This window comes from Mus musculus, chromosome 9, assembly GCF_000001635.26.
Source record: "Mus musculus strain C57BL/6J chromosome 9, GRCm38.p6 C57BL/6J".
NCBI classification, from domain to species: domain Eukaryota; kingdom Metazoa; phylum Chordata; class Mammalia; order Rodentia; family Muridae; genus Mus; species Mus musculus.
In genome coordinates this window covers 24,713,702-24,741,549 of record NC_000075.6, presented here as the reverse complement: position 1 = coordinate 24,741,549, position 27,848 = coordinate 24,713,702, and the positions used below count along the sequence as shown (strand labels likewise).

Here is a 27,848-nt window from a genome sequence, read left to right as displayed (position 1 = left end):
GACTGTGTGGCAGAGGAGGCTCCTTTCATACCTCCTGGTTCTCTTGAAGGCAACGGACAGGTAAAACATTTAAAAGCACTCCCCCAGCGATCTGCTTCTTTCACTGAGGCCTTACCATAGTAACCTGTCCAGCTAGAAACTCCTCAATGGACAGGATCCTTGTGATCTTTTAAACTTCTAATAACAATAGTAGTTGGGGTCAAATAGTAATCACATCAGCCGTTGGAGCCTTTAAAAAAAATCTAAGTTATAATAGGAGTTATAGTATATCTGTTATGTATGAACTTGATAATTTTCTCTTCCCCCACCCCTTTTTGAGGCAGAATCTCCTTACAGTAGCCTTGAACCTCATATTGTTTGTCCTAGGTTTCTGATGCTGGCGATACAGACATGTGCCAGTACTCCAGGCTTCACTTCCTTTTCATATATCTGAGTTAAACAAAAGTCTTGCTTTATTCTGAAGTCCAGATGGTAATGGTAGTGGATGTCAGTCTGCATCTCTGTTCTGTATTCATATTGGAAGTGAAGATGGTATTAGGGTCATTGTAGCACGTGTGGTTCCAGCTAGAAGATGTCTAGGATGCAGTGAGAAAGCGACAGTGTGGAGATGTGCATTTGAAAGACCTTGCAAATGATTTAAAGATTAGTGTTATTTTTGCCTCTTTTCTAATCTTGTACCTCAGTTATTGTAAATAACTGAAATATAGCTTTGTTTTGCTGCATATGGTTTGCTGTGTGACACATCTCCAATGTGTTTGTGTTGGGATGTCACATCTTTGGGAGGTCACAGAGTTACTACACCATCAAGAGGGATTAATGGTTTTGTTTTGTTTTTTTTTCCTCTAGGGAATGAGGTCTTGTTCTAGAAAGTTTAGGTTACTCATTTCAAGAGTGAGTGGTTACAAAATAGACCCATCTTCCTTGACATATTGTCTTGCTTTCTTTACCACATTATGGCCTCTTTTTCTCCTGGATATACCCTTGCTGATAAAACATGATACTGCCACTTGATGTCATCTGCCAAATTAAGAAACAGCATGAAGCTCTCTCCAGATGGATCTGATCTTGGCCCTAGGAGAGTGAGCCTGAATCTTGGATGTTTTGCTTCTTAAAACCATGAGACAAATGAACATCTTTTCTTTATGGAGAGCCCAGTCTCAAGTATTCTCTTATAGTGGAGAAATGTGAAGGAAGATGACATGACTTTCTCTGCCTTTCAGGGGACCTTTGAAGAACTGATGTGAAAGAAAGCATGAAACAGGTGTTAAAAACATTTTTATGCCATTAAACAATTAAAAAATCTCTCCTTTTCCTTTGTTCCTATTTTTCTCTAATGTGTGCGTAGAATTTTCAGGCAGGGACTCTCTTCACTTACTGTTTCTCTGTCTTTTACCCATAGATATGACACATCGAGGGGAGGGTGGCATCAATTCTGAAACCTTTCTTGTTTACTCTTCGATACACCAAGCTTCATTCTGATGAGCTGCCCTTTGAGGACAATTCAGGACTCTCCCCATACTAAGTTCTATTGCATTTCCCAGTTTGCTTCTTTGCATTGTTGGAAGTGAGGCTGATGAGTTTGGAGGTGAGAGGACAGCCAGGAGTTCAGTATGTTTGTGTTCCCTTAGTTCATCTCTGCTATCATCATCCTTGCCTGTGCTTGCTTGCTTATGTCTGAGCTTTCTCCCTACTACTGTCTAGCTTTGAGAGAGGATTCTGCAACTCAGGGCTCCTGAAGAGGCCATGCATGTTTTAAGCTGACCAATTCAACCTAACAGTTGTTAGCTGAGTAGCCAACAGAATTATTTTTCTTATCTTCCTTAGCTCTTGAAAGAAAGCCAATGAGATAGATTTAGGCCAAAGGGAATATTGTTCATGTCATTTTTTTTTTTTTTAAAAGGAAGGAACCAGTTGTGGCTGGGAGAAAACAAATATAACCTTAGCCTGGAAAATAACATTGTTGTGGTTTGTATCTTAAGTTTGCCAATTACCTTAATCGTTTATTTGTATTTTGGTTGTATTTGCGATGGTATTTTATAATACATATAGCAAAATGCTTGCAGTGTCTTTAGTTAAGTATGCCTAAACGTTTATCAGGATTTATTTATAGGTTGAGTTCTTTGAACTTTGCCTAAGAGATTTTTTTCTAGTCATAGCCAGGATCTCAGGGAGTGTAACAACATATAGTTCATGTGCGTTTCAGTGGTTCCTTCACTCATTTAAGTTGTTAATGACAATACAGAACTAGAAATATATATTACTAAGGAAAAAAAAACAATAGGATTTAATCAAATACATAAAAATCAAGTCTAAAAGCTTTTTAAAAGATGAATTTAGAGTTATTTGTTTTTCCAGAATGGATTACAAAATATATTTCACTTCTCAGATTAAAATTAATGGTTTATAATATGTCTCAAATTGTATTATCCCAAAGTTTTCATTTATTAAATGCTTTGTGGAAGCTACAGATATTGATGTATTCTAATTTACAATGTATCTGCATAAATCTTTAGTAAAATATTGTGACAAGAAGTTATTTACAAAGACTTAATGAGACAGGAGAAAAAGGATGAATTAATGAACAAGAAAATTTTAAATATTTTGTTTCCTATAAGTTAGACTCATTTTCTCTCTGAACATATTTTTTTTGGGGGTGGGTAGCAAGCAGGTCTATATTTAAAAGAGAAAGTTAGACTCAAACTTTCCTTAATTTTCTTTCTGACTTACAAATTATAGAAAAATAAATTTCATCAAGGCATGGAAAGCAGGGGCTAGAAATGTCAGTTTTATTTAAAACAAATTTTCTTACATTCAGTTTTTAAAACACAGTCTTGAAACCAAACATAGTCTTAAAATCTTTACATACTTATTGAGTATCCTTGAGTCGGGTATCAAGGCAGATATGTATTAACTTACTCACATAATCTAATAATAATATCAACAGTGACATCACATTAATGTCCTCATTTCAAAGGTATTAACATAGAATAGTGAAATAATGTGTCAAGCCTACGGGGAGAAGCTGAGGGAGTAGCTGGAGGAGAAGCTGCTGAGCTGGGCTTCTGGTTAAACACTGAGCAAACTCACTCCCGAAGGCTGCCCAGGGCAATGCTTTGCCATGTGGTTCCAGTCATTGACATCTCTGACACATGGGACTACACGACATGCTCAGGCCACACCCCAGACAGATGAACCTGAAGCCCTTGGGCAGAGCTAGACAGTCTGCGTTTTGAGGATGTATTCAGGTGACTTGGAGGCATTTCACACTGAAACCTCCAGAACCAGGCTCTGCCCTCTCCATTGTTTTCCGGGAGGCTGATGTGGGAGAGGTTCTTGCAGATATGCTTGCCCTTAAACTGGCAGGTGCAGACAAGGAGTGTGTTCAGAGGAATGGCAACATAAAGAAGAATGAGGACAGGGGAAGGTTTGGGGATTTAAGTATTGAGAAATAAACATTTTACTACCAAGGATGATGGAAGCCATTTCCATTTCCAGCAGAGTGTGCTGGTTTCGCTTGCTCGAAACATCCTTGGGCTGAATGATTTGCAGGCTTATGAACACTACTGCTCGGAGAATTGAATCATTGCCTCCACTCCATCTCTGTCTTGACATCTCTGTCTGCTTGTGTCTCTAAAACTTGTTCCCAGACTTGACAGTTACAGAGCAGTCAGAAGTCCACCGAAGGCCAGCTAAAGCAAAGAGGCCATCCTCTAGCTTAGATGAGTTTAGCATTAGGTGCTAGAAACACCGCTGGTCCACAGTGGTACGCAGGTAAATCCAAGGCAAGTTGAGTGGAAACTACTGTCTTTCATACTACTCTGATACAGTAGAACGGAGCATTACAAAACAAGTGTATCATATGTGTATCTCATCCACTCCCTGAGCTTCTCATTCTTCATCGGAGCATGTCTTAGAAACCCTTCTGATAGTTTCTCAGGCTAAACAGAGTCTTCGCTCCTTTCTTTCTGCTGCAATCAGAGATTCGCTATAAAGTAAACATCATGGGCTGTCTACTCTTTGTAGCATCTCTGAGGAGATGGGTCTGATATGCACCACTGTGTTCAATCACTTAAAAGGCAGTAATACAATTAGGCCATCCTTTATATAAGAACTGCTACTGCTTTCAGCTCACTTCCAGGCCTGACACAAGTAAATCACTTTGATAAAATCCCGCTTCCCCCGACTCCCAGGGACTAGCATAAGTAATGATCCCAGTGATCTAGCAAGGACAAAATGAATATAATGTACTTTTTATAGAAAAGCAAAATGTTTCACAAGACAGTGATTCATCGTGTCATTTGGAAAATGAGTTTTCTTTTATTGCATGTGGAAGACATTTAAATGATGTTCTATAGAGGCACTTTGGAGAGGCAAGCACTACACACCTCTTCGGAATTTAAATGCTCACATATAGCATCTTACATGAAAGTTGTGGTAAAAGGAACATACTTTAGAAATATACTGCTATGTCCCCTTATAATTATCCCAAAAGGAGGTTGTTTCCCTGCTATTTATGCAAGTTCTCTTCCTTATGTACAAATAATGACCCATTTCTTTAAAATATTTGTTTTAAATATTAACACCATGACTCATGGCTCAGACTTAAATGACATCAACTTTGGTATATTTTATATTGTCATTATATTTGGTTATTCAGCTAACGACTTTCTTCTTTTTTAAAAATTAGATATTTTCTTTATTTACATTTCAAATGTTCTCCCCTTTCCTAGTTTCCCTTCTGAAAACACCCTATCCTTTCCCCTCTCACCCTGCTCAACAACCCACCCACTCCTTCTTCCTGGCCTTGGCATTGACTTTCTTCTTAGTGACCTAAGTTACCCTTAGAAGAATCCCTCTCCGATTTTTACAGTGGATTGAGTTGTTGAGTAAGTGCTAGTAGTCTGCTAGCTTCAACAGCACCAGAGTGTGGTCTGTCATGACTAAAACCACTCTTTATGTTTACTCTTTTTGATTAACATGTACTAATTATCTGTATTAAGCTGGCTTCAGTGTTAATGTCAAAACATATACATAACACACACATACGCGCGTGCGCGCGCACACACACACACATTAAAACTAGTTCTCTGTTATTTTTCCATCCTATGTTTCCTTCCCTAGCCTCTAATCATCACTGCTCTTCTCTCAGACTCCTTTCTTTTGTTTCTGCCACACATGAAAGAGCTCACAGAACTTATGTTTCTATAGCCAGAGATTTCACTTGACATCATGTCCTCTAGCTCTATTCATTTTGCTGAAAAACACGGGATGTCATTTCCCCTTATGACTGCATACTATACCATCCTAAATATATACCACATTTCTCTTTCTCCCTTTTTTCTCTCTCCTTCCCCTCCCTCCTCTTCCTCCTTTCATCCTCCTTCAAAATGCAGATATTTTAATACTTCATTTATTGTTCATAGTAACAATTTTACATGTGTGTATATATGTTTATTTACTTGAACATATGAATCTGTGAAGCAAGAATTTTGGACCCCAATTTACAAAACATATAGGTTGAGGAAGTAACAAATCAAGTACTAAAAGTGTTGTAGGTAGTCCACAACCTCATAGATTCATTTATTCAGTTAACAAATGGCATTAAAGTTTATGACATTTCTAATAGAACATGTAGCCTCCTATGTCTTTTGTGTTGATATAAAGGATATGATTATTATTTTTGTTAACTCAATGTAGTAAGTCCCCAGAATGCTAATGCTGGATATCAATTCTGTTTTGCCATTCATAAGCTATGACAGCCACATGGTATTTTATAATTTACAATTATTTAAAAATAAATTATACATCAAAAATTCAAAACTTAGAGAAGAGTACCTGGTGAAAAGTTTCTACCACAAATCTCCCCTCCTTTCCTAGTCTCACTTTCCAGCTCAAGTTACCAGTTACTAACACCTGTGCCACATCACTAGATGCTGTGATTGAGTTGATCTAAGAGTCCTGCTGAACTTTGGGATGCTTAGAAGGGCCTCATGAGGAACACAAATCCAGATAAATGCACTATAGCAAGGGTTAGAAACAAAGAAAACATAGAAAACCTTACATGACACTGGGCCTGAGGCAATAAATGGCAGTGAAATCCTTGAGGGCAAAGCAAATGAAGAGCAAGTGACATCACACAACACTGCTTTCAAGAGTGTTTAGACTGGTGGCCCTCAACCTTCCTAATGCTGTGACCTTTTAACACAGTTCATGTTGTCCAGACCCCAACCATAAATATTTTCGTTGCTACTTCGTAAATGCAATTTTGTAGCTGTTATGAATTATAATGTAGATATGTGTTTTCCGATGGTCTTAGATGAGCCCTGGGAAAAGGTTGTTTAATCCCATTGTGAAGCACAGATTGAGAACCACTGGTTTAGACCTTGACATGGGGATGGAAGAAGAGAAGGGAGTCCTGTGATGGGAGAATTCAGAGAACAACTGAGGGAGAGGAAGAGGCGATGGCTTAAGGGAAGGAAACCCAGAGATCTATAAAGAGTTTTTTTTTCTGGGTGTTCTGAAAGTTGCTAAACACAATTATGTGGAGGAATTTCCAGAAGGTGGAAGCAGAAAGTGTCTAAAGGGACTGCAGGATATTGACAGTGTGATTCACATGGGCATGAGTTTTGTCTGACAGGACATTGGCAGTACTTCAGAAAATTTGTTTCATGAGTGAGAAAATAGTCCTTGGTTAGGTACAATCCTATCTAAGACATCGTGGAAGAAAAACTACAAACTATTTCCAACGAAAGTAACCAAATCCCACAGCAAGGTTTCAGACTATGCACCAGAATATGAGGCTATGCAATGCCTGACAAGGGTCTGTTCACAAAGCCCGGTGTCTAGGCTGAATCTAAATGCCAGCACAGAAAGAAAGAGACCTGGGATGTACATGCATGAAAGAAGATGATCGATCATGAGGGCAAACTAACTGAAAATAAATGTAGCTTAAGTAATATAGATATTATAATAAATGTAATCATATAGTTGCCATGGCTACGTTTCATATATGCAGAAAGTTAGACATAGAAGTGATAAAGAACAGATCCCTATCAAATTCTGAAAGTGAAAACTACTACTGTTTAGAAGGTGAACTATGAGCTAAGTGAGAGTAGGGACAGATAGGTACTGCAGTTGAAAAGATTTGTGAAGTTGAAGACAGTAACAGGAACTGCCCAAAGTGAAAGAGAGCAAAGAGACTACTTAGAAAGCAAACTGAGCTCAAAGAGGAACCATATGTATGTAACTGGAGACCCTGGAAGGTCACGGGAGGATGGGAAAAGAAATACCTTATTTTCAAATTTAAAAACAATTAGACACACAATCCAAAAGGTCCAACAAGGTTGAGTTCAAGAAGCAAAAAGAAATGGTGAATGTGATGTCATAATCAAATGGCTGAGATCAACGGCAAAAGGAAATATTGAAGGCACTAAGGGATTAAAGACATTACATCAGAGGGCCAACACTGAGGACAATGACAGACTTCTTGTGAGTAAGACAGTATTTGAAGAACTGAGGGGAAAATGTGTTGGCTAGAGTTATAACAGCCACCAAAAGTACTTGTTAAAATCAAAAGAAAAATAAAGGTTGTTTTCCAGACACATGAGAGCTGAGGACCTCACCACCACCAAGTTGCTCTGTTGATGGGTAAAGGAAGTCTTCAGGCTAAATGACTGTGCTGAGTCCCATTCTGGAATTTCATAAGGAAAGGAAGGGTGACAGAAATGCAGAGAACATGGACAGATAAAAGTTTACATAGTGGGGTTGGAGAGATGGCTCAGCAGGTAAGAGCACTGGCTGCTCTTTCAAAGGACATGGCTCAATTCTTAGCACCCACACGGCAGTTCCCAACTGTCTGTAACTCCAGTTATAGGGGATCTGGTACCCTCATGAAGATAAACATTCAGGCAACACACTAGTACACATAAAGTAAAAATAAACAAATCATTAGAAAATGTTACTTAGAAAAAAATCATTTAAAAAATTTACATATCATTTAAGTAATTAAAAAACAGCAGCATAGAAGGGAATTTATAAAATATAATGTTTTAAAAGAGGAGCACAAAGCTAGGAGTGGCAAATTAAACATACAAATACAAGTTTCTTAAGTGCCGAGGATTGATAAGATTCTTCTATGATCCTTGGAAGGTACAATATCACCTCAAGGTAGATTGTGGCAAATTAAGAATTTACTGTTAATGTGGAGACATTAACTGTTAAACTAGAAAAGGAGATAAAGAGGAACCATGAAGATGCAACCTTAATGGAAAGAGGGAAGGGCAAAGAACAACTGAGGACAAACAGAGCAAGTGAGAGACCAGCAGGGAAAGAAAGAAAGAAAGAAAGAAAGAAAGAAAGAAAGAAAGAAAGAAAGAAAGAAAGAAAGAAAGAAAGAAAGGAAGGAAGGAAGGAAGGAAGGAAGGAAGGAAGGAAGGAAGGAAGGAAGGAAGCCAAACCCAACCCAATCCAACCCAATCCAACCAAACCCAACCAAACCAAGTCAAACCAAGCAAACAAAACAAAGCTGTAGACAAAAGAAGCTACCAGCAGCCAACCAGGAGTGTCACTTGCACATATGCTAAGCACCCTTATCAAAAGGGGGGAGGACTTTGGGGTTGGATTGGTGTTCAAGAAGAGTACATTAAATTATAAAGAGATGAGTTGAAAATAAAGTAATAGAAAACGAATATAACAAGTTAACACCAAAATAAGAGCAAACTAGTTGGGCATGGTGGCACAAGTCTCAAGTCCCAGCATATAGGAAGTCGAGGAAGGTGGTTTGGGAGTTTTATGACATTCTAGGCTATATGAAATCCTGTCTGAAAAAGAAAAAAAGTACAGAAAAAAAAAAAAAAAGAAAACTAGAGCATCTGTACTAACATCAAAGCAGGTTTGCCTGGGATAAAATGTCACTTTTAGGGTGCTTTCTTATACCTGTTTAGGCATCAAACACCAGAACCCCAGGTCTAGCAGGACTGAAAAGGAGACAGACACATAATCAGAGCAGGAAATTTCAATGTCCCTCTCTTAGTAGTTGACAAAGTACGTAGGCAAAAATGAGAAAGAAATTAGAACATTTGAACAGCTCTGTTAACCAGTCTGATCCACTTTGCATTTAGACAGCACCCCCTTCAGTCGTTGTAGACTATGCCTTCTACATAAATGACAGACAAGTACTGTGAAGACTGAGATCTGTACTATAAAACAAGGCTCAACAAGGTCAAACACACCCGAGTCATATGAAACCTATCTCTGACCACAAAGGAACTGTATGAGAGAGCATTAACATGAAGAAATCTTAAAAGATTCTTAAATATTTGTAAACTACATAGCAGGTATAAATTAGGAAAATTTCAAGATGGTTACAGAATGCTTTAGAATGAAGGAAAAGGAAAACATGTGAGACGCTGGTAAATCACTCCTGAGCAGTATAGCCTTCCTTTAGAAATGAAGAAATGTCTAAAGCCAATGACTTTCATCTTCAATTGCAAAAAAAAGAAAAAAAAAAAAAAACCTCTAGGGGAAGAATAACTAATCAGATTCAAAGTCATAAGGAAAAAAGCAGTGAAAAACAAGGGGAGAAAAAACAATGAAATATTAATGCAGAGATTAATAAAATTGACAATCCTTCAGTCAAACTGACCAGGAAGACAACACCATCGCCCTCATTAAACATGAGGGAACAACATCGCTGTATAGTCTGATTAATCTATTATCTCCCTGGAAGGACTCTGCATGAAGCATTGCCCAAATCAGGTTGGCCTATGACATGTTTGTAGGGGATTGTCTTTAATTGATATGAAAAGACCTTTCCCCCTTTAAATTGCTTTTGTTGGAGTATTTTACTACAGCAAAAGATAAGAAGCTAAGGCAAGGAGTAATAAAGGAATGGTATCATATTGTATAGTAAAATAATTAGCACACTTACAATTTCAACAGTTTGAATGAGGTATATAAATTTTTGAAGAAAAACCCATCAAATGTCACTCAAGAAGAAAGAGGTAACTTGATAGCTGTAAATTTGTAATTAACATTTGCATAAAAACTAAGATGCCCCTCAAGACTTATATGAAATATGTAAAGAGTGTACAAAGACAAAAATACCCAGATCCTTTTAGAGAACAGAATTAAAGGGATATGTAATGTTAGTGTTAATGATCAGTTAATGTTTGTTTGTTAGTTTTAATGTTAGTTTGACTGGACGTATAATCGCTTAGGATAAGCTTCTGATCATGCCTGTAGAAAAATTATCTTGATTGCATTAATTGTAAATCTATCAACTGTGGGTGACACCATTCCCTAGCTGGGATCCTAGACTGTGTAAGTGAAATAGCCTGCATGCATCTCTCTCATTTCTGGTTGCATCTACAATATGACCTGCTACCCAAGGGCCAACCTGTCTTTACTTTCCTGACATGGTGGACTTTATCCTTGAACTATGAGCTAAAATAAAGCCCCACCCCCACCCTGCCAAATGCCTTGGTAAGGGTATTTTATCCCAGCATCAGGAAAAGAAACCAAGAATACTTTAAAAATGAAGCCACAAGGACGTTGCTACAGTAAGACTGAAGAGAGATACTACAAAACAGAAAACTAATACTCCTTTTTGAATATACATGGGACAATTCTTAAAATAATTCTAGGATATTGAGTTCAACAAAAGGATGTTAATGTGACCAATTAGAGGTTCCTCAGAAACACAAAGTTAGCTTGACATTAGAAATTCAACCAACAAAAACAAAACAAAAAGAGGGAGAGAGAATTAATTACTAAGAAATTACCTTAGTAGACAAAGAAAAATCAAAATCAAAACCAAAATAAAAAAAATGTTCCTGATTTAAAAAAAAATCCTCTCAGCAACATGAGACAAGGAGGGACCAGTGATTGAGTCTTATGAAAAATGTCTACCAAACCCCGGGGTTTCATATTGTCCATAGAGTGAGGGTGCTCATTAAGGGGTTCTGACTGCTAGTATTCAGTACTGCACAGGTGATTATGAACATACAGTAAACCGTGGAAAATTAAAATAAAATTTATTACAAGCAGAAGCAAGCAATTGAATTTACTTCAGGTCATAGTTAGCATGATTACACCCCAAATGCAAATCTTTAAAATAGCTACTAAGGCAAATAGAAGTGTTAGCAAAACTACCAGATACAAGATCAGCTTGCAAAAGAAAATTATATTGATTACTAATATAAATGAAAAATTGGAAATTGAAATTAAAAAGCATTTAGTAGAACATGAAATGTTTTGGGATAATTGTGTCTCAGATATGTTAAATCTATTTAACTTTTAGTGCTAAATAAGTGGAAGTACATACTGTATATGGATTGAAAAATACTCAATATCATAAATGTCAATTCTCCATCAATTGATGTTCATCTCAGACACAGCCTGCTTAAAATTTCAGTGACTTTGAAAAAAAATATGGAAATAAATGAGCTAGAATTGCCAATACAATTTTGAAAAAGAAAAATAAAGTTGGGATACTGATTAAAAAACTAATTGCAAGATTTTAATGGAGTGATAGCAGTTAGGGAGTGGTAGCTTAGGTGTGGAGATCTGCAAATAGAGATTAAGAAACAGCAGAAAGCACAGAAGTGGGCACTTCCCCATTATGTGTTGGGAATAAATATGATGTAACCTTTTAGAACCTCAAACACTATTAATTAGATAGTATTTTTCACAAGTATAGACATATCTATGTGAAATGTCAAATGTCACATTTTGAATAGTAACTAAGACACTGGGTTTATGATTTTTATGTCTTCAGCATGCTATTGGGTATTTGGCTTCTCCTTTCTTATTCCGCACAATTAAAAAATAATCTTTTTTAAGCTGGGTAGTGGTGGCGCATGCCTTTAATCCCAGCACTTGGGAGGCAGAGGCAGGCAGATTTCTGAGTTCAAGGTCATCCTGGGTCTACAGAGTGAGTTCCAGGACAGCCAGGGTTATACAGAGAAACCCTGTCAAAAACAAAAACAAAAAGAATTCCTTTTTGGCTGGTTGGTTATTAATTTGGTGCTGTCTTTAGGTCACAGGTATTTCTTTTGAAAGAGATATTTGCACTTCTGGAAGACTGTATACAAAGACAACGTATATACAATGTATATGTTTCGAGAGGGCCTCAATTTCTTTCTTTCTTTCTTTCTTTCTTTCTTTCTTTCTTTCTTTCTTTCTTTCTTTCTTTCTTTCTTTCTTTCTTTCTTTCTTTCTTTCTTTCTTTCTCGCTTTCTCGCTTTCTCGCTTTCTCTCTTTCTCTCTTTCTCTTCTCTCTCTCTCTCTCTCTCTCTCTCTCTCTCTCTTTCTCTCTCCTTCCTTCCTTCCTTCCTTCCTTCCTTCCTTCCTTCCTTCCTTCCTTCCTTCCTTCCTTCCTTCCTCCCCCCCCTCTCTCTTTCTTTCTTTCTTTTTTTATTGGTTATTTTATTTATTTACATTTCAAATGTTATCTCTCTTCCTGGATTCCCCTCCACAAATCCCCTATTCTATCCCCCTGCTTCTATGAGGGTGCTCCCCCAACCCAGCCACCCACTCCTGCCTCACAGCCCTAGCATTCCGCTATGCTGGGGCATCAAGCCTCCACAGAATCAAGGGCCTCCTCTTTTACTGATGCCAGACAAGGCCATCCTCTGCTACATCTGCAGCTGGAGCCATGGGTCCCTCATCTTTGGTTGGTGGTTTATTCCCTGGGAGCTCTTGGGGAACTGGTTGGTTGATACTATTGTTCTTCATATGGGGCTGCAAACTCTTCAGCTTCTTCAGTCCTTCTCCTAACTCTTCCATTGGAGTCCCTGTGCTCAGTCTGATGGTTGGCTGGGAGCATTTGCATCTGTATTGGTCAAGCTCTGGCAGAGCCTCTCAGGAGACAGATATACCAGTCTCCTGTCTGTAGTCACATTTTGGCATCAGCAATAGTGTCCGGGTTTGGTGTCTACTCTGGCAGTTCCTCAGAAAATTGGACATTGTACTACCTGAGGACCCAGGTATACCACTCCTGGGGATATACCCAAAAGATACTCCAATATGTAACAAGGATGCATGCTCCACCATGTTCATAGCAGCCTTATTTAAAATAGACAGAAGCTGGACACAACCCAGATGTCCCTCAATAGAAAAATGGGTACAGGAAATGTGGGCCTAGATTTCTTAATGGCTGCTCATGTTCCCTGCACAGCTTTTCTGTAGTCTTCAATTTAATCACAACAACAATTTACTACATTTCTTATCCAAACCATCCACATAGCCATATGCTCTTCACATTTGCACTGTTACTGAATATAGTCACTTTGTGGCTGATTATATTATATTATATTAACTTTTCCCAGTGTTTTATCATATCCTGATCTAGTACATTTGAATCAACTCATACTTTGAGTCATTATCTGCTGAAGTTAAAAAGATTCATTGCTCCCTATAAATTCATTCATTAATTTTTGCTTAAATAAATTCCATATTCCCATGACCATGTTTCATTGCTCTGCCCTTCCTTTTATGTTTAGTTGTATTTATTGCTCTTAGGCATCTGAACTCATGTCCCAGAAGTTTCTATATGGCAGGTGAACGAACATACAAGGTTCAAATGTTATCGTTCCCTTTGGCTGAGAAAAGAGACCCGTGAATTACCCTGAAGCCCCTCTCTGAAGTGAACCTGTAATGTGTCCCTGTGTTCTGCAGGGAGAGTGTGGAGAGCCTGATCCAGAAGCATTCCTATGCCCGGTCACCCATCCGCACCTATGGGGAAGAGGATGTTCTGGGGGAGGAGAGTCAAACAACTCAGAGTCGAGGTAAGGCCATGCACCATCAGGAGATGTGGAACTGCTGAAGGCCAGAGCACTTGACAGGGAATGAACACGAGCTGTTGATGGAGTGTCTAGACCTCTGTGGACACAAGCCAACAAATACCTTTAATTAAGCCTTTTCAGAAGAGGAAGTCTGTGGTGCCGATTCTCAAATGCCTCATTAATTTGCTTGAGTAGCTACTCTGCCTGAAGTGTGTTTTGCTAGTAACAGAACATAGAGCCTTTGAATCAGGATAGTATTAGGCTTTTCTGTGACTTACTGCCAAAGAGTCACCAACCACATGTTGGGACAATTTCATGCTATTTTTGAATCTCAGCTTTATTATTTGAAGACTAGAAATATTTTATTAGAATCAGTTCAAAATAAAGAACACTTTTAAAAGGATTGTCATGACAAAGGGCCATCACTGGCCCTAATAGTTGAAGCAAAAACTAAACAAAGGGCTTGGGAGATGGCTCAGTCTCTTGTAATTCCCTGTATTTGGGGAATCAAAGACAGGCAAATCTCTAAGCTCACTGACTTGCTAGCCTGTCCTACTGAGTGAGCTCCAGAATAATGAAAGACTGTATTTTAAAAGGGGGTGCAGTGGCATCTGAGGTTGTCCAGTACACGCTACAAATTTGAGCATGCGCACACAACACTAAAGAACTGATCCTTGAGCAGAAAGCTCAGAGAGAAGACTCAGCACGTGGGAAGCAAAAATAGAGAGAAGAAGGAGACAGGGAGACCAGTGATGGACCAACACAGGGCTTAGGATGTTCACATGAAGAGAGAATCTCTATCCTCTCTCTCTCTCTCTCTCTCTCTCTCTCTCTGTGTGTGTGTGTGTGTGTGTGTATGCCTAAAATACCAAATAACATTAGTGAAAGCACAGGACATCTTTTATAACTCACTGACAGGAAGCCATCCTTACTCACTTGGAAAATTCAGCCAGCATTCCCTCTTGTTTCAACTTCTGAATACTGATGAAGAAGAGTTTATTCTTACGGTTCTCATGATGGCTTTGGGGAAAGGTGGCTTTGCTGAGACATAGCCAGCTTTCTTTAGAGAGGTGCTGCTAATATCTGGAGATCTTTAAGGAAAATAGACTACATCCTCAGGCAAAGCGTCACTGCTAGGCCACTCTCGAATACGTAGGCCATGCAATCAGTTGAATATCTTTCTGTTTAGTAAATTCTTCCTTCTATGTTGGAAATAAATGAAATCTTCTCATCTAGAAAGTTGGATCTGCCCTCTATGTTTGAGAATTCCTTTAGAATATAATATGCTATGATCTCATTCACCAACCTCTCCAAATGATTCACAGATTTACCCTCACATTTTTAACCATCCAGCTTTGAGTTCTTTTCTTTCTTTTTATATTTATTTTATTTATGATATTTATATTATTGATATATATGTATATATATGTACACATACAGATGAGTGTTTTGTCTTCATGTATGTATATGTACCATGTACATGCCTGATGCCTGCAGAGGTCAGAAGAGGGCATCAGATTCCCACCAGAGTGGAGTTACTGATGGTTGTGAGCAGCCATGTGGGTGCTGGGATATGAACCTGGGTCCCCAGGAAGAGCAACAGTGTTCTCAACTGCTGTGTCAACTCTCCAACCCCTTCTTTTAAAAAAAGTTCCATTGGTATTGCCTGACTATTCTTGGGTGTGGAGCATTAGCAATTTTTTTTAAAAAAAATGAACTGATCTTAAGCTGGGTGTGGTGGCATATTCCTTTAATGCCAGCACTTGGGAGGCAAAGGAAGGCAAGATCTCTGTCAGTCTGAGGCCAGCCTGGTCTACATAGTGAATTCCAGGATAGCCAGAGCTACATAGTGAGACCCTGTCTCAAAACAACATCAGCAGCAAGAACTACAACAAAAGAAAATAAACTGATCATTAGTTCTTTATTAGTATATTGAAGTAGCAACTTGAGTCTAATGAGTGTTTTTCTTCTAGGATCAGCCTTTACAACATCTGACAATTTGTCTCTCAGTTCCTGGGTATCGTCATCTTCCAGTTTTCCTGGATTTCAGCATCCACAGCCCCTGACTGCTCTTGGTACCAGTACAGCATCCATAGCGACACCGATTCCTCACCCTATACAGGGTTCTCTGCCACCATATAGCCGCCTGGGAATGCCTCTGACCCCATCTGCAATAGCCAGCTCCATGCAGGGAAGTGGTCCCACGTTCCCTTCATTCCACATGCCTAGATACCATCACTACTTCCAGCAGGGGCCCTACGCTGCCATCCAAGGACTTCGCCACTCCTCCGCTGTGATGACGCCATTTGTATGATTCCACTGAGAGTCGGGGAAGCTAGATACAGAGTGTGCAAATGGCTATGAAAATACAGGAGGGGTGGGAAGTAGGGTGGGTGGGAAGTGGGGTATTGGAGCAAGGACTCTCCAGGAAACACAGGACTTATTAAAGGAAAGAGGAGAGCTGGACTCGCAAAACACGTACTCGCAAGGGAGTGCACCACGGGCCGGGCTTCATCTGTGATTGGATCCAGGGAAGAATCAGCGTGAAGTATATTCAGCATACTCCTACAGCTAATGGGCTATCAGTTCACCCAGAAAGCTTAATAATCCTAGTGCTTAAAAGTTTTGTTGATGCAGCGCTGTATAAAATCCGTGTGTAGAGGTTTCTTTCCGCTTTCAACAGGTTCAGAGCATCATCCAGAAGGCAATACTATATAGCGTATTGACAAGACTAACTCAAGCCCACTTCTCCCAGTAGGAAATGGAAGCCAGTCGTGATATGTTTGTAGTGCTCTACTTTAAGCATGTTTAGTTTCTTTTGTGTCAGTTTGCTTGCTGCAGACGGGGCAGAGTTGGTGCTAGTACGTCCTGTGGTGTGAATGAATATGTGGTAACACATTTACCAAGTTCCTGCCATATCCACAGGCCATGATAACATAAACTCTGTCTTCCATCCCCTCTCTTTTTTTTTTTAAAGCCTAATAATTCTTTTTCCTGCAACAACTTTGCAGTTATGCAATGAAAACCCTCTACATGCCATTTTAAAACAAGAAGCTCTCTCATTTTCAAAGAGGATGGCTTCTGGGGGGCTGCATTATCAACAGGCTGCTGACAGAGCCACCGAGGACCCGTCCAGAGCCCGTGCATGGTGATGGCTGAAGCTCTCCCTCACACATTCAAAGTCTGGTGTCTCTCTTCTGAGGGAAATTTCTCTGCCCTGGGAACCAAAGTCCTCTTCATTTTTCACTCCAGCGTCAGCAAGTCTCTTGTATATTAAAACACACTGGGCCAAATTCTGATTTTTTTTTAAATATACATCTGCTTTGCTGCTGTTTCCATCCTTGTCAGGGATTTGCCAATGGCCACTCTCCATATGCATGCTTCACCATGCTCTCATGTATGCTTATGGGCATGTACATGCCCTGTAGTGGGTTTCTCCAGTCTGACTGTATTACATTTACAGACTTCTTTTCATTTTCCCTGGTCCCTAATATGAAGCTGCATGTTAATTCAATGACTCCCTTACAGAAATACTAACAATTCTTACCGGAATACAAGAGCTTCATCCAGTTTTTCCTATGTTCTTAAGCTTTCCTTCTATGTGTAAACTAGAGTTTATGTTTTACTTCTGTATAACCACTATGTTATTTTTGAGCAACATGTATCTTAGCATTTACATTCAGGATAACACATATGATATTTTACAATAGTACATTTCCCTAATAATATAGATTTATTAAAGTCCTTAGACTTTCAGCTTTGAAGACAGTGTGTTCCACCTATAGGATGTGACCAGTTTGCTTTATGTAGGTTGCCTGAATTTATTTTAGTTTCAATTTTTTTTTCTTGTTTTTGTTTTTTGAGACAGGGTTTCTCTGTGTAACCCTGGCTGTCCTGGAAACTCACTCTATAGACCAGGCTGGCCTCGAACTCAGAAAGCAACCTGCCTCTGCCTCCCAAGAGCTGGGATTAAAGGCGTGCATGCCACCAGTGCCTGGCCTAGTTTCAATTTTTTAATGAAGTTTTTATTCTACTCTGTTCTTATTTCAAAAGTATTGACTGTGCTTAAAGATACGGGAAATCTCCTGACAGTAGAAATGTGTTTAGGAGTAAATGCCATATACTTACCACATCACTCTGCTGTTTTATTTGGTAGCTTTAATGTTAGGCTTTTCCATGCGGGATGAATTCCAAGGCCAAGTCCAGTCTATGAAACAAGGTACCATACCCAGTCTGAGCATGGGATGCTAGTTTTAGGTTTTTGCACTTGATGTTCTCCACCAAAAGTCCATAGTTTACTTACAAAGAAGCATGAACTGTTAAGGAAATGATTCTAAACTCTCATGGCAGACACTGCAGGTGAGTGCAGCTTCTTGTGTGCCTTGTAGTAGTATCCACAGGTAGTTGGTTTCCAGACAAAATACAGATGTGCATTTCTCTTAAAAACCCATTGTGAGTGGTATTTAAAATAAATGCCCATAGAGCAAGGGTAAGGGCTTGATATTTAATAATTGGCCTCTTGCAAAAGAACCTTGGAATAAAGTGCTACTATTTAAAGCAGGAAAGAAACAAAAAACAAAAAAACTGAGGCACGACTGTGCAGGGTGCCCCTCATCTCTCCCCTGGTATATGCTGAGATTCTAAAGTGAGATTCTAAACACATGCCTGTGTTTTCTTTTCCATGAGAATGAAAGGATTGTTTTAATATTGTTTTTGAATTTTTTTTGAACTGGTGTGCCTCACAGTTGGTTTTTTTTTTAAATTGCTGTTAAATATGATCTTTTGTTGGTATTTCCTGACCTTATAATTTTGCTTGAGGATGAAACTCACTGAAATGCATGATGACAGCAAAGAGGGCTCTTGAAAATGTTCTCCCTAAAAGTCTTTACCGGGTGTTTGCTTCCCCTGTTGGTATTATGTAAATCAGACAGAAACCTCCCAAGAGAAACAGCACCATGTGAGTGCCCTGTCACTTGACCCTGGGACCACCAGTGCCTTTCTGACTTATTTTGGCAGTTAAATTATTATTAATCCTTGGGGAGTTTACAACTTAAAATCCCAAGGTCTGGTTAACAAAAACTGATGGCAATAATTAGATATTAATTGATAAATCCAATTGAATAATAATAACCAAGACTTAAAAAGCATTTGGACTAATTCAGGTCTTCCTCCTATGGCTATTACATTGTGATAAAGCATGGCGAAAGAGAGTGCTGTTGAAGAGGCCCAGCCAGGCTTGCTTTACTGAGCTCTAATGGACTTGCTCATAACTCAGGAGGTTCTCACTTATGCTCTGGTTTTAAAATATTCCTCAATAATCCCAAGTTATGGTGTGCCAATCCCGTATTAAATGAACCATACCACCTGGTTCCTGTCCTTAGCAGTTCATGTGGAAATACTTCCAGTTGTGTGTGACACATCAACAGTTGTCAGGTAACATTGTCTAGCTCAGTGGCTGTCTGCTCCATTGCTGGCACAGTCAGTTAACAGCACTGGACTCTCGTCTAGAAGGTTATCAGCATTTATGGTGAGTGCTCCAAAGAAGGCTCTTTATATAGGTTCATCGTCATGCAGAAGCCTTGTGTATGAACTGCACCAACTTCTGGGGCATTCTAAGATCTTACCTTCTCAACCACTGGATAAATATCTGTCCCTTGACTTCTCCACACAGCATACTTCTTCCCAGAAGAAAAGGGAAAATGAATCTGTCACAAACCCAAGAAATAATCTTAGCAGTAAAATGTCATGTCTTGTACTGCCTATGAGCATTTCAGGGAGATGTTAGGATATTTATCCTATTTCTCAATTTCAGATTAACTTTTTAAGCTACATTGGTTATGCAATGGCCAATTATGTTGAGAAAATTCACTAACAAGTAAAATGTATGGGAGGACTTCCCGCCCCATTAGATAGGTGGGTAAGCTTAGTGGTGGTTTAGTCACTAAGGAGCATGTAAGACACTGCATTTAAATTCATGTTCTTATTCTGTATTCTACCGAGTATGAAAAACTACTTCCATTATTTATAGGGCAGGAAACTGATAGTTATTGCAAACAAAAATACTCTAACAAAGCAGCAGATAAAAGATAAAACATTTAATTTGCTCCTCTATAGAGTTACTGAAGGTTTTATATGCATTCTCATATTGTTTTAGAATGAAAGCCATTGCTATAAACACCAAAGGTAAGATTACCTACTTTTAAAACTTTAAGGAAGTATAAAAGCCCCTTTGTTTCAGCTTATCATTCTATGCGAGTTATAAAATACCAAAACACCTTTCCTCTGCAAGCTCAATCATAGAAAGGCACATTTATAAGTATTTGATGTGGTAATAATCCATAAGTATTTTCTAGCTTTCTTTATCTATCTGTCTGCCTGCCTGTCTGTCTGTCTCTCTCTAATATAATTTCAATCTCTTACCCCTTTAAGAAAGCATCCTGCATGAAAATGTGTGTGTGTGTGTGTGTGTGTGTGTGTGTGTGTGTGTGTATGTGTGTGTGTGTGGTATGTGTGTGTGGAATATTGAATCTGGACAAAAGATACAATTTGTTGTATTTTACTTTACTTCTGGCACAAAGACATTGTATTTAGTTGCTTTAAAATTCTTTTTTTTAGAGTCTGAAAAGGTTCTTCTATTTGCTAAAGTAAGAGATTCTGTAACCCTGATCAGTAGTCTCTGTCACAGTCTCCCTGTTTGCTGTGTCTTCATTTGATTAACAAATTGTGTGGAAAAGTCACTGTAATGCAGTGTGTGGGATGTGGGAAGGGTGTGGGAAATGTTTTATGGGGAAAAATTATAAGCCTAATACTATGAAGTAACATTTAATGAAGTTCTGTTTAAGTGCAATATATTTATTTCTGCCAGAAATGTATTATCAACCTTATGTAATATTTGATGCATAACATCTTATTTGCAAACAGCTAAAATTATATATTATCCCAAATTGTACAGAAGCATGACTGTGTGGATGCTAGTTTTTTTGTTGTTGCTAAGAATGGTGTGGTATTTATATATACATGCACACATTTACACTTTTTATTATCTATACACTATGACTTCTGGTGTCTGTATATTCTCACCTGATAAAAAGAGGAGGGTTAGATGGCTTAGCTGGAGCTCACCTAGCCATTCCAAGATATGGCTCTGGGTTATGATGCAATGTCATGGGGTTGTTCTTTAAGGAAGACTGTCCTCATAGCCCGGCCTTTCTCCCTTCCTAGTATTCAGTTTTCTTCACTCACTTATTCCACTCAACAACTCCAGGGACATATGACTTTATGTTTCCTATGTCACTTGGCCCTGAACTTGAATATATGTATCTTAAAAACTCCTGCCCCATCTAAGCCATGAGCAATGGTATACGTAGTGATGTTATAGCAAATGGGCTGACCAAAGTAGGACTAGCCAAATTCAAGGTCTTAGTCATCTTCCACACACCAGGCCTTCAGAATACATGCTGTTATTATACTTTTTGCTTGCAATCATTTCATTTTGGTGTATGGTGAATCTATGCTTTCAAGAATCTTATTGGAAGAATTTCACACTTACTAGAAATGTTGTAAGTATAAGAAATCTTGTGCGTTCTCTGTTCGGATTCACCAATCTTAGCCTTCAGCTGCATTTGCTCTGTCACATGTGCACTGAGACTTATACGCAGGGGTACACGTGAACAGATGTGCACAGTGTAGAAACTGCCTTCAGAAATGATGGAGACTATGTTTAACCTGTGGACCATTTCCCAAAGTAGTTAAAGGCATATTTATAAAAACAAAATCAACTGCAGTAGTTTTGACAACTGGAAGAAATCTAACAATGATCTAACATCTATATTGTAATTTTGTGTATTGGCCGAGCATATTTTCTTTCAATCCAGATTTACTTTAGGATGACATGTTGCATTTATACAGCTCCCCAACTTGTTTTGGTGTTTCAGGAGAAAAGTATTCCAATTCACCAGTGGTGTATAACATATCTATAATTATTTTACTCCTCCATTGTTCCAGTTCTTATCATTAAGATATTTTCTCTTGTTGATAGCATGCATTGATTCATTTGTAGACTTTCTTCAATTCCTGTTACTATGCGCTATTATACTTTCCTTGGTAGTCTTTTCTAGAAGGAGCCTAGGCCCCTTTTAGTGGGGAAGGGTATTAGAAACTAAATTTGAGTGGCAGATGTGCTCACAGTGCTATTTTTATGAAAAAATTTATAGTGTCAAGATATCAATCCACAATTTCGAACAATCAGTCCAGCACAATTCCACTCAAAACACCAGCAAGAGCTTTGTTTCTATAAACAATTTTATTTTAAAGTTTATACAGAAAAGATACATCAAGCCACCTCAATATTGATGAAGTGAGCCAAAGGAGCAGCTGTGTCTCACTTTAAAACTTATGACAGAGCTTCAGTAAAATAGATAATGTTACATCAGTTTTGAAAAAGTGACTAGATGAAAAGCAAGTGGATAGAGAGCCTTGCAGCATAGCCAAGTAACAACATGGCTGGTTTATATAATTAACCAAGAAGCAATGCCAATTCAGTGGAGAGCAACCCTTTATCACTGTCCTTCAAAAGAGTAATGTCCATATACTTCAGACACACACACCTTACATCTATAAAAATTAAAATGCTGTCTATAAACAAAATATAGTTATAAAGCTTTCACAGGATAATAGACAAGAAAAAGTCAGGTGTGTTTTAGTTATGCTTCTACTGTGATGGTAAAACAGCATGAGAAAAATCAACTCAAGGGGGGAATGGTTTATTTCACCTTACAGTTCACAGTCCACCATCTAGGGGACTCAGGGAAGGAATCTGCAGGCAAGAACTGAAAATTCACAGTGGGGTCCTGCTTAATAACTTGCTCCCCATGGTTTGCTCAGCCTGCTTTCTTATAGCACCCAGAACCATCAGCCTAGAGATCGCCCCACCCACAATGGGCTGGGCCCTCCCCTATCAATCAATTACTAATCAAGAAAACACACTATAGGCTTGTCCATGGAGCATTCTCGTAAAGTTATTTTCTCAACTGAGATTCTCTCTTTCCAATTGACTCCAGATTGGCACAAAACTAGCCTGCATACCAGGTAACCTTGTTTTGCTTTTGTTTGTTTTAATGTTTTATAATACAACACCAAAAGAGTGTTTCATTAACCCGATAAGGTAATCTAACAGATTGTGTTAAAATGAAAACTCCTTGTGGTCAGAAGGTTCTCTATGTGAAAAGCACTTGCTGAACAATGTTTGAGAACAGCACTTTGCATCTCTTGTTCCCATGAAAACACTGAGTAGACATGAGGTCACCTGTAATCCAATCATCAGGAGGCAGAGGCAAGATCCAGTGAGCAACCTGGCAGCTAGACTGGCCAAACCACAGAGCTCTGAGTTCAAATGGGAGACCCCACCTCAATACGTGAGCTGGAGGGTAATGGAAAAGGACACCTTCCATCCTCCTCCTCCCACCTGTATGTGTACCACATGCACATGTATCTTACAGATACACCTCCATACATACTCATGCTCACACACAAACACACACACATGCATATCAGACACATGTACAGGCAGTAAGGATACTGAGAAAAGGGACTTCTGTTTGCTGCTGGGGGAAATAAAAATGGTACAGAGATAAAAATTGTTTGCAATTTTCGCATAAAGCTAGTTTCCTGTTATATGGTCATTATGCTCTCTTAGCTACTGACCAAATGATCTAGTCCTATGCCATACAAAAGTTTTCATGTAAATTTTTAGCAGCTTTTTAGAAATAATTGTCAAACTTGGAAACAACCAATATGTCCCTCGGCAGGTGAATAGATGAACAGATGACAGCATGCCCACCTTTTGCACAGCGGGCATTTCATTCATTCAGTGAACGAAAAGAAATGTGTCAGACTGGGCTGCTGCTTAGATGTGGAGCACTGGTCCATTGTGCACAAGGCCTTGGGTAGATCCTCAGTGATACGGCAGGAAAGGAGGCATTAAGAGAAAGAAAGGAAGGGCAAGAGGAAGAGGAAGATGATAAAGCAGAGGAAGAGAACAGAGGAAGAGAGGAATTAGAGGAGAGGCATTGTCAAGCTGCAAGAAGATGAATCAGAAATGCTTTCTGCTAAGCTAAAAGGGTTATATACTGCAAAGCTCCAACCATGTAATCACGAGACATTCTAGATAAAGGACTCTTACCAACACTGTAGGCATATCAATGCCTTCCAGGTTTGGGGAGGAGAGACAGGTAAACAATTCTGCTACAATACTCAAATGAGTCTGAGAGATTATGCATTTATCAAACCATACGTGACCGGGCTTCTCTAAGAATAAAGTCTACTGCCGACTAGAGACTGGTTACGATGACAACTGCCTTGACTCACCAGTTATAACACATGAACTGCCCTCATCTAAGACGTTAATGATAGGTGAATATATGTGTGAGCTTGGCGGGAAAAGGAGCTCCAGGAACTCTGCTTCTGCAAACTTCTCCCGTGAACTTGAAACTTTTCTAGAAGAATAAATCTGTTAGCAGGACAGTAGCACAAAGTCACTGCATGTCTCCAGGATAGCTGTATTCACAAGGATGGATAAAAGGCCTCAGCAGGGATGTGGGAAAACAATACCCCCCCCCCCCTATATTGAATGTGGGCATGGAAAATGGTATGGCCACTTTAGAAAATATCTGACTGCTAAACATGAACTTACCAATGACCTATCATTCCTAGTCCCAGGAGCATAAGTCTTTACAGGCAAAATGGAAAAATTTAAATGTCAATCAAAGATGAGTAGATAAATACAATGAGATGCACCCGTACAATAGAATAAAGAAAACATTACAGTGTGGAGAGACTTTGAAAGCATGATGCTTAGTGAAACAAGCCATCCAGAAGTAATTACACACTGTATAATCCTGTTTACAGGAAATGTCCAGCACCGGAGTGTCTGAAGAGAAAGAAAGCAGAGAAGAGAGAGAGGCAGAAAGGATGGTTAAAGGCTGTGGGGTTTATGCCAATCACAGTAAAGTGTGGGCTGGAAGAATGGTGCTGGCCACACAGCTGTGAATATACTGACATTAATGCATTACATACTTGAAGCACATATGTTGTGCTATAACTATTTGTCATGAAAGCCATTGTCACAGATGTACATGCACTACACTCACATACAAGAAGTGCACTTCCCCTCTCCATAAGCAGTATACCTTTATTTTCATTCTGTAGGTTTAATTCATTCACTTTCAAAACTTTTGAGTATCAGGCAAGTCTTATGTACTTGGAATTAAGGGGAGGGGCACCTCTCTCTCTCTTTCAAATAGAAGTTATTTCTTGATGTCTCAAAGCTTTGACACCTGGGTTATCAAGTTATATTACTTCATTTGCATCTCTTTACCCCCTCTAAAAAATCATAACTAGATCTTGGTCTTCCTAGAAGAAAATTATTCCAAGCCTGGGGATAGTGACAATTATGCTACAATTTATAAGACCTTTACAGAACATATGACTTTATGCGTTTTCACTTTTAACATTTGATTTTTTTTTTTTTTTGAGACAGGGTTTCTCTGTATAGCCCTGGCTGTCCTGGAACTCACTTTGTAGACCAGGCTGGCCTCAAGCTCAGAAATCCACCTGCCTCTGCCTCTGCCTCCCAAGTGCTGGGATTAAAGGTGTGAGCCACCATCGCCCCACCACTTTTAACTTTTGCAGTAACTCTGATATAGATGCATTATTGTTGTTTAAGGCATGAAAGATGTATCTTAGATTAATAACTTGGATATAGAGATGCCAATCCCATCTATACTAAAAACCATGATACTCTGTAACACTGTAAGTAGATATTCTTACTTTATCAGAATTTTAAAAAGTTCCACTTTCTTGCTTCATTTTTTGTTACGTGCTGTCCAGCAGCTCTCGAGGAATGGGGTATAGCTGAAGTGGCAGACTTAACTAAATGATAAGGAACTAGATGGACGAGAGAAAGAACGGAGCTAAGACAAGGTTCCGATCAAAACTCAATTTTACTATTCAGTGTACCGGGTTATGAAGAAGGGGGAAGGGGCCCATTCCCACCAAATCATTCTGGAGTCCACTTGCAGGTAACCACGTGTTTGGCTCTGAAACAGCTAGGTGGCAGGTAGCAGCAGTGGGAGTGGCAGAATGATAGGGCGGCAGGCTCCACCCTGATGCTCTCTTCATGCTAACAGTGAAACCTGAGCAGCCAGGTTTCAGGCTAAGGGGTGGGGGTTACATCTCCTTCCTGTTGTTAATATAAAAAAGAAAAGGCTGGGCTGAGGCATAAAGTTTATTTATGCTCTATAGCTCTGCCTGAGTTCTTAGGGCCTAGTGAAGAAACCTGTCTCAGTGGGATTTCCTAACTTTTCTTATGGTAAACCATATCTGGATAAGACTGTCCTTTCTGTCCTAGTAAACATCTTGCAGACTAGCCCTGAGCTGTTGGCCCCGTCTTTTATAATGCTAATTAGCTAATGAATATGTAACTTCCTTGTTGAATTTTTACTGAATACCAAGCAGTCAGCTTGGTATTTCTAGGGCGTTGGAACACTGGCAAAGACTAACTGTACGATTTTGAAAGGCACTAGATTATGATAAAACTGGAAGAGAGTACGTGTATTCTCCTCAACAGCCTTGGATGACAGGCAGGGAACAGAGAGGAGGGGGTGACGACCTGCTCTGTAGCACAAGGCCATTTGGCTTGTTAGGGTGGGAAGCTGTGAAGGGATTGCCCTTCTCATGGTATGGTCTCCAACCTCTCTCTCCTCTTTGAATTAAGCTTAATAAGGCCATGCTTAACTGAGGTGATCAAATGATTTCCTCATTCTTCAATGAGTGGACTTTGACCCGATTCCTCCCGTAGGTGCTGTCACGACCCACAATCATGGCTCTTGGCATCTTTGGGGAAGGGGAGGCAGAGCCTTAGAAAGATATTCTTGGTTGTAACTGGAACTAGATACCAACCTCCATCCAAACTAGGTGTATCTCTCAGGGAACTCAGAAATGGTCAAGTTGGACCTTCCCCTGCAGTGTATTTCCTGCACCCATGCTGATGCCCATACTGTATTTGTATTATCATGAATCAGCATGCACAGTTCTGAGTACTGTGCAACTCTCAAGGGAGAATTGTCAACTTCAGATTCAGCAAGGCCTCTACAAGAATTATGTCACTTGTAACACCACAATTTGTGGCTCTTAGGCTATATTAGGAGCTGAAGGTCACCCTCCTCATCTCTAATATTTCCACAGCCTGAGGAACCAAGGGGACCTTGCAATAGCAGCAAGGGTGGAAAACCGGAGACCAGCTAAGGGACTAAGCCCGTCTTATCAGAATAAAAACCATATTCTTCTAACATTTGAAATTTCTGCCTTTCTAGCCCTAGTAGCAAATCTTAATCACAAATCAGACTGAAAGCCACAATATGTGCTGGAATGTCTTCAGAATGAAAATTAGTAGCTTCACGCTCTTGGGGGCGGGGATGCATGCCCTCTGCAGTCAGCCTGAAGGGTGTTGATTGACCTGCTTGAAAAACAAGATCCAGACAATGAGAAGGTAACAATGCAAAGCTTCTTTTGGGGAAGTCCAGGTACTTTATTCAGTTGCAAATTAGCAAGGCTCAAGCTCAGTCTCCGGCCTCCTTGTGGGGGAGCTGGCTCTGAGAGTTGCAAGAAAACCACCGCTTTCCTGGGAGCCTGTGTTCCCAACTGACTTCTAGGCAAAAGAGGAATTTTTAGCCCTCAGAGTGTTACTTACAAGAAGATTCAGGATCTGTGTCCAGCTGACGAATTAATCTCTCAGGCAGCCATACGCTCCATCTTCTTTTCGTGAAAAAACACAGAGCCCCTTCCCCAGATTAGAACTGGATCTGGACCCTTCCATTTGTTAGTTAGTGGGTCCTTCCATTTTACCAATGCATAAGAATTAGAAGTAACTGGATGCCAGTGGCGATCCGCTGCAGACTGACCTTTAATATCAGTTTGCAAAAAATTTAGAACAAATAAGGCAAAGGCAAGATGTGCCTTTGGTGACCTTGGGGGATATAACTGCCCCTGTTTTGTCTTAAAAAGCCA

At 39.4% G+C, this 27,848-nt stretch overlaps 1 protein-coding gene across 3 annotated transcripts in view; it reads left to right on the top strand.

Annotated features, from left to right (window-relative positions):
• Positions 1–20,738, top strand: part of Tbx20 (T-box 20) — a 53,492-nt gene extending 32,754 nt beyond the window's left edge. The window contains exons 7-8 of one of the 3 annotated variants that reach the window (NM_194263.2): positions 13,678–13,787; positions 15,758–20,738. In NM_194263.2, coding sequence (NP_919239.1) covers positions 13,678–13,787; positions 15,758–16,098 — 451 coding nt within the window. In that variant the 3' untranslated portion in view covers positions 16,099–20,738. Of the gene's footprint in view, positions 1–846; positions 1,303–13,677; positions 13,788–15,757 lie in introns of those variants that run through there. The other 2 variants (NM_001205085.1, NM_020496.3) reach the window with 2 other exon arrangements.
• The last annotated feature ends 7,110 nt before the right edge of the window (positions 20,739–27,848 follow it).